Here is a 12225-nt window from a genome sequence, read left to right on the forward strand (position 1 = left end):
GGAAAACTAGAGTTTAGCAAAGAATGATAGTTCCAGGGATTTCCTCAGCACTGGATTGTTTCACATGATGCTAAATGTTTGCAGTGTCGAAGCACAGGAAACAAAAGTTGTTCATTTTGAATTTATTTTAAGAGTGGGGAATGATGGAATATGTTCTTGGAACATAACATTTAAAATTGTATAGATGCCCTGTGTTTGGAAGTAAGAAAATATTGTCAGCATTTGGGCCTGATCCTTTGACATGCTACATAGTCACAACCTCCAACTGACTACAATGAAACTAACATAAGGTGCTCAGCCCCTGACAGGATTGGCCGCTTGATGTGCAAGAGGTGCTTCATGCAGAAAACATTTTTTTTAAGTGCTACTATTGTAAGTGCATAATAGCAGCATAGGTAATGATTATGTTGATAATACTATACAGACTTCTATAGTGTGTTTTTTACAAGTGTCCAAAGTATCTTCCAAACATTCAATAATTAAACCTTGCAGCACTCCTGTCAGGTAGATATAGGATAATACGTCATTTATCACTGAAAAGTAGCTACCACTGGGGTAAAACCCAGCAGCTATTTATTAGTGCAAAGCAAAATTATAAAACAGTTTAGGGCAGGAAGTGAGGGAAAAAATGAATCAAATTTCAAACACAGTGAAAAGACAGTAGGAAGACTCTAATATACCAGAGTTCAAATTTACCCAGGACATGAAGTACACCTGTATTATTATGAAAGGGCACATACATTCGATAATGATGAAAAGTGGCCAGAACTTCAATTTTACATCCTGTCCAAAGAGGCACTAAGAGGATTTTTTTTAAAAAAGCATGTTCTGTCTTAAATATGTAATCAAATCCTTGCAGATTACATATTTTATCAGTTAGATACCTCTCTCAGTATGTAGCTACAGAAATTCATATTCCTTATCCAGTCTAGCAGGCTTTTAAACAGTAACAGATGTAAAAATCCAAAGTTAAGTATGAAATCTGCATAACGGGGAACTATTTGATGAAGGGCCAAACAGCAAAATCCAGGCAAAGGAAAAATAGTAGCAGTCAGCAACTGGATCTTAGGTTCCATCCATATTAAGGATCAAACTGAGTGAAGGAACCAGGCTTAAAGCTAGGAACTGGTTTAGCTGGAACTAATACATCTAGTATGGCTCATTTCTAAACTGGTGATCAAACCACAGTAGAAACCAATTTAGCCAGAGCAGCGTTTAGACAAATGTTAAATATGATTTTCAGACTCAGTTTAAAGCCTAGTGTACAAAAGGCCGTTGAAGTATCACTGCTCTTGTTGAACATAAGTAAATTCCATACTTAGCTAATGTATTGAGAGCAGGTCATGTACTTGCAACGGATTCTTCATGGGGAATCTATACATTTAACAATCAAACACCTTTTTAGAGAACTAGGCATTATAAAATGAAGGAGAATAGGAGACATGGTTCCAATTTGTACAGAAGTGCATATCACCACCACCAAGGCATCAAAATACTGCTGCACATTTGTCCATTGGGTAGTAACATGTAGGAACAACTTCTCAAAGAGTTTTACCTTTAAGGAACAGTTCTATTTTCCATCATACCAATGGGCAACTGAATAAACCACTGTATGATTCTTTTTATTAAGAGAATTTATAAATATTTCAAGGATTATAAACTACTTCCCATGACAAATTTATTTTCAATTTGACTTGTGCATCTACAACAAGGCTTCCACTTATTTACAGCAGTTCCCATTTAAGTCTTTACAACTTTATTTTTAGAAATAGATAACAGTACCATGTTATTCACAGTATTCTTTATACTTATAAAAGGTGTTGTAAAGATTTTAACGGGGACCATGCTAACTATTCAATGGGATTGATGATTTCAGTGAAAGCAATTATTCATGTTTGCACAGAGAAGTGTACACCCAGAAAACTGCTTTGGATTGTAGTAGTAATTCTTAAGCAAGCAGAATCTAATTTTACTATAGCAATGATTACAGCAAAGATCTTATGTGGGAGAAGTATATTTTAATTTCTTGTGAACATGGATTGTGATATTCTGCTCTTCACACAGGCAGAACTTTTGACCTCAGTGGGAGTTTTGGCACATAGGTAGAGTAGAATATCAGAATCCCGGACTGCTAAATTTTGCCCAAGCTCTATGGTCCAGCTGATCTTCCAGGATAACATGTTTTGACACCAAAACATCTATGGGAAGTTAAGTAATGTGTCCAGCTGTAACCAAAAAAAAAAAAAAGAAAATGAAGTTTGGGCCTACCATATCTAAAATAATGATAAGAAAATGGTTGGATGGGATTATATTAATTTTAGTATCAGCAATTATCATGACAGTCACAAGACAAACAAGTCACATTGTGGAGAGAAGAAAGGACAAATAAAGGTTCCCGACTGTGCTGTAGACTTTCTCCTGCATCAGACTCAACACACTCTGAGAGTTAAACCATTGGCATGTGGTGTGTTCTGCAGTTCGATCAACAGTGGCACATAAAACAGCTGTGCAGTTCTGGAAAACTGTTTTTGATTTTGCATTTGGTAGTCAGCCAGCAGCAGCCAGATTTCATGGGTTGGGGGCTGGATGTCAGGGGGGCTGGACATTCACAGATGTTACAGGATGAAAAGAAAGGTCTGGCCACTGCAAATAAATTGATTTGTTCTTGCTACATTCCGGCTCAGCCACATCCTCTGAGGTGCAAGTTAGAGGAACAGATGGGCAGGGTGTGGTTTTTGATTTAGCTTCATCTTTCAAAGAACAAGGCACTCGACACTGACTCTTATGCAGCAGAGAACAATGGCTGAACTAAAATGTGTTCTGACTACACACTGGATAGTGAGTGTTGTAGCTCTTATTATAGGCCACTCAGGTAGTGACACCCATATTTAAGGTTGGCTGATGCTATTATAAGACTCTGTTTTCAGTTACCTGTAACTTTGACAAATTTAAAGTGTTTGGGGTGATTTTTTTGTACCTTTTCTTCTTTAATTTGGCCCCCTTGTGCATATGCATTATGATACATATGATCACATACTATATTTTCCACAGGACCCTACCTCATTCAGTACACAGATACATGGGTGATATTTTATACAGAAATATTAAGAGGCGTTTGTTTTCCCCTTCAAGATCTAATGAGAGGTGCCAAATTCCACCACTGGAAGAAAAAAATGTTCCTCTTTCAGTGGAAACAAAGGTGTTTTTCATGTGAAAATTAAAAGTTAGTTTTTGCTGGCAGGAACCACCCTCCTCCCCCAAACTGTTCCTAATTTCTAGAAAACAGTGCATGAAAATTCAGAATTTTTCTGAGAGGGCAGAATTTTTCTATAACATGCCATGATTGCTGGAAAAAATAGTGACGTTTAACTCTGGATAAAACCCACTTATTAATAAAACACAGAAATGTTTCTCTTTCACATACCATTGTTTGTGAAGTGGCCACTGCTAGCTATGATACATGTAGATCTAGAATAGATTTGCTTCTTTCACTATTACAGACAAGTGTAAATGCTTTGCCAACAGTGATGGGAAGGCCTAGAAAGATCCAATAATGAAGGAAGTGGTTCCTAAGGTGAGCAGGAGCTTTGAAAAAAGCAAGCTACCTGGAGTGAAATCCTGGCCCTGCTGAAGTCTATCGGAGTTTTGCCATTGATTTCAATGGGGCAATGATGTCACCCCTGATCCTCCGGCTATTGTTATGCCGTGTGCAAGTAGTAACTTTGAATAACTGTTCTGCTGGCAAAGACTGATAACTGGATGCATCTGAAATCCCTTGGTCCCCTCCTGCTGGTGCAAAGAAGCTGAAAACTAGCCCCTGAGAATTTGCTTGGCATGGGGAATCCTCATTTGGGGCACAGCCAGCTTATATGCCACTCCCTGTTCGTGGCCAGACCAGGAGTGTGTGAGCAAGCTATGCTGGAGGGGATGGTCAGTTTATATGCCCAGCTGGAGGACAGACTATAGGGACCATTGGAACAACCTGAGAATCAAAGAGCCGTAACGAGCTTCGCGACAGCCCTATACCAGCCATTGCCTCCACTGTGTTCGTGTGCAGCAGAGAATCTGGGTCTGAATCTCTTTATAAAAGCATTTTAGTTACTTATGAAACAGATGTACTAGATGGAGTGTTTATCCACCCTACATAGGAAATATCACATTTCCCCGTCATACTGTTTAAATATGAATACATAGGACAATAGTAAATGAAACAATGAATTCATACTACTGGGGCTCTTTTGGGTAACACTGATCACTCCTTTGGCTCCTGAACCACTGAGGTCCGAGTATCACTGTTTAAATAATTAATTACTATTTGTCCATCCTTACAAATCAGTACACCTTGAATTTATGACTGTTATATCAAGTCATAGAAATATAAAAATACTGCCTATTTAATTTTTGAATATGTGGGTTAAAATTTAGCCTTGTTTTTAAGCATCAGATGCTACTTTCTTTGTAGTTTATTAGGTCATCTGTGGTTTCGGAGATGCACATTATCTAATCAATACAGCTAGTCCTATGTGCAAAAACTTTATCTGAAAGTAGCTGTGAGACAAAAAAAATTCATTTGGACAGTGCAAATATTCTGTTGAATACAGTAATATCTGTGTCAATACATTGACTATGCACAAATCAAATTTCTACTGCAGCTGCAGAAGGTCTAAAGTTACTTTTTGTTACTCTAGTCCAGTGGTTCCCAAACTTTAACAACCTGTGGACCCCTTTCACTAAAATGTCAAGTCTCGTGAACCCCCTCCTAAAAATGAATATTTCCAGGGATATTCTCCTTGACCTGGGTATAAATGATAAAAGCAGTGATCTTGGAAACATAAATGTTGTTTTTATGACATGCTTATTACACACTATTTATTAATTATCATTTATCGTGACAGTATTTTTATTACATTATGAAAATGGCAACACACTTTCAAGCTCTCACTTTCATAGCTTGTGTCACTTTGAATAAGCCTGTTATAAGACAAGGCTCCTAGGTTTCATCAAGGAGTATCAGATGTGAAACAGCATGAAGGTATTTAAGAAGCCAACTCAAAGAGTTCTCCTACACAAGCATTCAGGTCTTCAGCAGTCCAGGCAAACAATGCACATTACAACAAAGCTTAAACTTTTTCTTCATAATAATTTTAAAAACAATACTAGCTGCCTATTTAATTTTAAAAACAGCAAAAAATATCCACCTCCCTTTCCATTTCTTATAAGGAGTCTTGAGGTTTAAATCTCCTCAGTGTGATAGAGATGCTTGCTTTGATCTGCTTAGCTCTTGGAAGTCCAGGAGCTCTGCACTGCTGACCTCGTGCTGCCCAGGGTCCCTAGGGACAGCTCTGTCCACCATTAGGGATTTTTTTCCCAAGAACCCCCTGCACCATTTTACGAACCCCAGTTTGAGAACCACTGCTCTAGTATTTGAGATTGTCTTCTGCTTTTCTCTTAAGCAAATGCTAAATAACATGCTGAAGACAGATTTCAAAACAAAATGGAATCCTTACAGAATACTGTCTACAAAAATAAAGATCCAGGGTAAAATTTTCAAAAGCATCTACGGAGCCTAAGTCATTTTTGAAAATAGGACAAATGTTCTGAAGTCCTACTGACTTTCAGTGAAACAGAACTCTGAAACAGAACAAAGGCACAAGTGGTAACTAATTTTCAACAAGAGCTAGGCACCTGCCATTTGTGCCTTTGATAATCACCCCTTAAGTGCCTAAGTCACTTTTGTAAAGGTCACTTAATCTTCTATGTCATTTAGGCGGTTTTGAAATTTTTATTCCAACTGTAACATGAGACCAATATAATTAGGTTTCTATTGGTTAATAACCTAGTGCAAGATAGTAACTTAGTTAGTTAATAACATAGTAAAAGCATCCAGATTGATTATTTTAGATTGGTTAATAATTAAATCACACAGTGTTTTAATATCATGCGCTGCAAAGAGCTGCAGGGGACATTTTAAAGAGTCACTTGTGGCTTGCGAGCCTCAGTCTGAGTATCACTGATTTAGAAAGTGGATTTCTGTTCCCTGAACCAGCTACAACTCAAAATCCTTTTATTGTACATTTCCAAACACCAGCACACAGAATCTACTTTATCTTTTGGTCAAAGGCTAGTTGCCAAGGTGAGAAACGTTCAATGTTTGCCACGTTCAACATTTTTAATCCACCTCAAGGATACAACATACGGTAAGTAGAATGCCAGCTTTTTGAGAAATGAGCTCCATTTGTGTGTATAATTTCCAAGTACAGACTCTTGAATGAGCACTGCACAGCACCTAAATGTGCAAAATCTGTTTGGGTGCCTATGCAACCTTACACTCCCTTACCATTGCTTAGTATGCACCTCTTCATGCATCATCTCTGAATCTGACCCCTAACTCTTCAATCCATTATTTTCTTTAAAACACCATATACTAACACTTATGTAGAAGTAAATCTCTGAGCATGATCATTTACATGTACGTGGTGCATGATGGAGAACTATGTGAGAAACAAACAAATCATTGGTGAATCTCCAGATTAGGTGTTGCCCAAGCAACTCGGAAGTTTGGATGCCTTGACCAAACCTCTTTGGTCTGCAAAAGTGGACTGGAAATTAAAGCAAAACCAAGTTCTCTCATGAGATAATTAGTCTAGCTTGTTTCCAGTTATGCTAGAAGCGCCGTGGGAGCTTCTTTTCTCAAGATACTTCACAAATTGTACTTCCAGTCTTAACCAAACCAGCAAACTGAACAAGTGAGTGAAAATGACCATAAAATTAATAGAACCTTTGCAAATCTTAAAAAAGATTTACTATGAAAGATGGGTGAAAGCTTCAATCAATAATTCTCTTAACTCTCTGCCTATCCTTAAAACAAACATAGGCAACTCTATATTTCTGAATTTGACATAAATCTCTACCTTTCTGTCTAGCTCATCAAGTGCAGCTAGCATTGAAATAAAGGGCTGCAGCAAAGCACTTAACTATTAATTTGTGATTACAGAACAGCTTTTTCTCTCCTGGCTTGATGTCACTTGAAAGGAAAAACTCCATTTGTCATAAAGAATGAAAACCAGGACAGAACAACATTTGCTCCCTCTCTCTCTAAGGAATAGTAGGTGGAGTTATATAAACAACAGAGCAATCAATGATCAAAGAGAAATCTTGGGACTGTAATATACCAGAGTATTAAAGGAACAGAGCCTTTTATCTATCATGGAGGAAGGAAGGAAGTAGAGCATTGAGACATGTGTAATACATACCATTAAAAATAAAAAAACAAGTGAGTAACAAAAGAGACTGAGATCAATTAAAAAGTCTGATTTCTTCATCTGTGCTATTAAAATGATCATGAAGAAAATGCAACTTTCAGTGTTAAAATTATTTTCCATCACTTGGAAAAGCCAGGCATGTTACTCCATTTTAAGCCATACATTTTTCCTGAATACTATGAAACACAGTGCTGTTCAGTAATGGACCATCTCTATCCACTACCACTACTAACTCAGGCCTACCTTGTCTTCCACTCTGTTCAGCCTTGCACCAATCGTGTTAGTCCCTCGGTCTTTGCTTTTTTCTGTGGAGCAAGGCATATTTTCAAATGAATACTCAGTGTTATAACAATATAGCATTAAGCCACAACATGGTGTGTTTAACTAGCCCACCAGTGCAGAATAATTGAACACCTTTGCTAGGATGATTAGTTTTATTTCATAAAACTACCTTTTGTTTCTTTTATAGCATTAGCTGAAGCCAAGGTTTTTAATAGCTCTTTAGTCTAGAGCACTTTCAACCTTCACTTTATGCTTTAAACCGAGAGAATTAAACGGTTCCTAATTTAGTTTATGTTTCTAATTCCAGCTGAAAAAACAACCTGGAACAATGTAAAGCTCTACAGCCACCTTGATAATGTTCATGGAGGATGTTTTATCTGCATTTTTTCTAGAAATTTAAAATGAAATGACATTAACAAATAGCTCTCAGCGGCCAATCAGATGATATCAATCTATGTGCAACCACATCTCAAAACAAATAAATACTATTAATATTTTGCACTTCTATTATGATTTCAATTCAAAGCTCTATATGAATATTGTTGATTTCAGCTCCATAACACCCCTCTGAATATAATCCCCATTGAAGTAACTGAGGCAACATTTTAAAAAACCGGATGCCTAATATTAGGTGGCTACATAAAAATCACCCAGTTTTCAGAAGTGCTAGTGGCTAAATATGAATTCAGGTGCCCAACTGCAGGCTGGAACTGGCTGACAATTTTTGAAATGTTGATAAGTAATTAAAAGTATTTTTCATCGATATTTTCACAAAAATATGTTGTAATCAGCTTTATTCCAGACATCTCTCTTACATTTTGAGGTTTATTTGTAGCCTGTTATTTAGTGTAGTATAATGATTAAAGCAGGGGGAGAGGATCAGGACTTCTGATTTATGGTGCTGCCTTGGGCAAGTCCACTATGCTTTCTATGCTTCAGCTCCCATATGTGTAAAATAAAGAAAGATATATCACACATCACCATAGTACCTGAGCACCTTACAAATTCTTGTGGTTCTTAGTCATATACTTATGGAGCAGACATTTTTTAATTCAAACATGTCACTGATTACAGGAATTAAAATTTATTATCTTACCTGAGAGAGAAATAAAAAGAGATGGCTTCCCTATAGATTGGTCCAACCTGTAAACAGAAAGAAATGGTATTGTTCGTAACAAAAGATAACTCTTCCTCAGATTTAAACAGAATATTCACTTTCTTTGGTTGAAAAACCTCTTCTCCAAATAATAGGCTGCAACGTTCAAGTAATTCTGCTTTGCAGCACAAATGAACAACATCGTTTGATCCAAAGTTGGCCTTGGTAGTTAAGAAAATATCAGCCCTAAGTGGGTGTCTCAGTGCTTCAGCTATTTTATAGATTCTAGCAATGACCACTGCTTTTCATGGTGATCAGTATTGTCTAATAGTTTTCTGATGCTTGCATTGTTGTATCCATCTGTAGTATCTTTTCTTAGGTGATAAGATCCTTGGGGCAGGCACTGTCTTCTTATTCTGTTTGTATAGTGCCTAGCACAGTGGGGATACTGGTCTATAGTTGGGGTCTGTAGCCACTAAAGCAATACAAAGAACCAAGTTCTGATCAATGGTTCTTAATGATTTACATATTTTTTTTAATTCTCAAAATAGAAACCTTTACTGTGAATTACATCAAACAGTATTTCTCTAATTGTGCAGTCCTAAGTGCCATTTACAATCCTTTAAATCTTCTCCTCCCCACCTGATTGCACTGCTTATTAGAATCCTCTTCACAGACATTTACCATTTAGAATAGTGAACTTTATGCCATACCTTCTTTGCAACTCTTTGATTCGTACCATCAAGTTGAGATGACCCTGAGAATACTGTTCAATAACATCTCGTACATCATAAGGTTTTCTAGCTTGCTGCAAAACAAAACCAAAACATGAAGAGCCTGACAAATACCACAGCAAACACAAAGGCAGGCCAGTGATTTGCCTCAATAACAGATTATTCAGACAACTCACACCAATGATTTTCTACCCTATTACATGCATGAGAGAATATTAAGACTTTCCAGTTTTTTGGGTTTTTTTACCACGCCCAGGACCTTACAAATTTATTATGGTTCATTAAAAATCTCTGTTTCTCTCTTTTTCCCCCTCCATACTGTAGGGATATGTAATTTTGGACAGGTTAATGAGGAATTGAGAAGTCAAAGAAGAGTGTTTGCATTTTGCTCTGAGGTTTGTGGTTATCTTTGGCTCTTCTGGAAGTAAGCTTCATGGTCACAGGCCAGTTGCCATAAACTCTCTCTCTTGCACAAACAGATTTCACTCTTCTGAGCCAATAACCAGAAGGCCAGCAATTTCACACCAGGCCATGCTAAAAGTACCGAGCCACTGGTGTCACGGAGGCCTGCCCCTTAACATCAGCCCAGTGTATTAATGTTGCTATACTAGTGACCTTACGGAGCACTGTGCCTTGACATCAGCCCAGCAAGCAACATATGTTGAACTAGAGACCTCCCTGAAACCTGGGCCTTCGCATCAACCCAGTATTCTAGATTAGCTGTTGCATAAATGCTCCTTTAGGTCTGTAAGCAGCCAAACACAGAAAACAGGATATGCTGTCCAAGTAATCTTGACACGAGTCCAGCAATATATATTCATAGATCCAAGATCAGATGGGACCACTGTGATCATCTTGCCTCCTATATGACATACACTGTGGGACTACCCCCAAAATAAGGCCTAGCGGATATCTTTTAGAAAAACATCCAATTATGATATACACCTCTACCTTGATATAAAGCTGTCCTTGGGAGCCAAAAAATCTTACCGCATTATAGGTGAAACCGTGTTATATCGAACTTGCTTTGATCCACCAGAGTGCGCAGCCCCGCCCCCCCCCCGGAGCACTGCTTTACCGCGTTATATCCGAATTTGTGTTAGAATGGGTTACGTTATATCGGGGTAGAGGTGTAACAATTTTCAGTGATGGAGAATCCACCACAGCCCTTGGTAAATTGTTCCAATGATTAATTACCTTCACTGTTAAAAATGTATGCCTCATTTCCAGTCTGAAATCATCTAGCTTCAACTTCCAGCTACTGGGTCATGGTATTCCTTTCTCTGCTAGACCGATGAGCCCATTATTAAATATTTGTTCCCCATGTAGGTATTTATGGACTGTAATTAAGTCACCCATTAACTTCCTGTTGTTAAGCTAAATAGATTGAGCTCCTGGAGCCTAGCACTATAAGGCATGTTTTCTAATCCCTTAATCATTCTCGTGGCTCTTCTCTGAACCCTCTCCAATTTATCAACAATCTTCTTGAATTATTGACAGCAGAATGGACACAGTATTTCAGCACCCATCATACCAGTTCCAAATACAGAGGTGAAATAATCTCTCTACCCCTACTCAGGATTCCCCTGTTTACACATCCAAGAATTACATTAGCCCTTTTGGCCACATCATCACACTAGAACTCATGTTCAGCTGATTATCCACCACAATCCCTAAATCTTTTTCAGAGTCACTGCTTCCCAGGCTAGAGTCCCGCAGTGTATAAGTATGGCCTACATTCTTTGTTCCTAGATGTACACATTTATATTTAGCTGTATTAAAACACATATTGTTTGCTTGCGCCCTGTTTACCAAGTGAACCAGATTGCTCTGTATCAGTGACTTGTCCTGTTCATTATTTACCACTCCCCTAATTTTTGTGTCATCTGCAAACTTTATCAGTGATGATTTTATATTTTCTTCCAGGTCATTGATAAAAATGTTAAACAGGGTAGGCCCAAGAACCAATCTCTGCAGGACCTTAATAGAAACATACCCACTCAATGATGATTGCACATTTTGAGACCTATCAGTTAGCCAGCTTTAAAACTATTGAATGTATGCCATGTTAATTTTATATTTTTTTAGTTTTTTAATCAAAATGTCATGCGTTACCAGAAGTCTAAATATATTACATCAACACTATCATCTTTATCATCCAAATTTATAATCTACCAAAAAAATTATCAAGTTAGTTTGATAGGATTTATTTTCCATAAACTCATTTTGATTGGCATTAACTATATTACCCTCACTTAATTCTTTATTAATCGAGTCCTGTATCAGCCGCTCCATTATCTTGCCCAGGATCAATGTCAGACTGACAGGCCTATGATTACCTGAATCATCCTGTTTACCCTTTTTAATATTGGCACAACATCAGCTTTCTTCTAGTGTTCTGGAACTTCCCCAGTGTTCCAAGACTTAATGAAAATGAAATGGATGTTGTCTCCATACATATGGAGGTGATACCCACAGAATACATTCATTTATTCTGCTCCTTTTCGGCACTTCATCTGCCTTCTAACCGCTAATTCTTTTCCTCTGGGGTTTATTCCAAACCCCCATTTCCCTTTACACAGCTGCCATTTGACTGTACCAATATCAAAAGCACACTAATTTAAATTTCTATCAGTCTGCACAGTATGAAGAGATGGGCTCTCATGATTCAGCAATATTACCCCAAATTGTCATAAAGTCATTGTCCTTAATAGTATTAGTAATGTGGCCTGGGCTTGTGTGAAATGTTTCTACTCCATATACACATTAGGCAGTTCTTGTTTTCAAGCTTGTTTACCATGTATACATTTTCTGTTAGGCTGCATAACACAGCCTTTACTGTTTCTATCAA

General features: G+C 37.6%; 1 protein-coding gene across 1 annotated transcript in view; it reads right to left on the reverse strand.

Moving 5' to 3' along the window:
• Nucleotides 1–12225, reverse strand: part of KCNQ1 (potassium voltage-gated channel subfamily Q member 1) — a 551524-nt gene that overhangs the window by 141620 nt on the left and 397679 nt on the right. The window contains exons 13-15 of the mRNA XM_045016478.1: nt 9354–9448; nt 8641–8687; nt 7506–7567 (exon numbers count right to left, since the gene is read on the reverse strand). Coding sequence (XP_044872413.1) covers nt 7506–7567; nt 8641–8687; nt 9354–9448 — 204 coding nt within the window. The remainder of the gene's footprint in view (nt 1–7505; nt 7568–8640; nt 8688–9353; nt 9449–12225) is intronic.

The sequence above is a fragment of the Mauremys mutica genome, chromosome 4 (genome assembly GCF_020497125.1).
Source record: "Mauremys mutica isolate MM-2020 ecotype Southern chromosome 4, ASM2049712v1, whole genome shotgun sequence".
Classification (NCBI taxonomy): Eukaryota; Metazoa; Chordata; order Testudines; family Geoemydidae; genus Mauremys; species Mauremys mutica.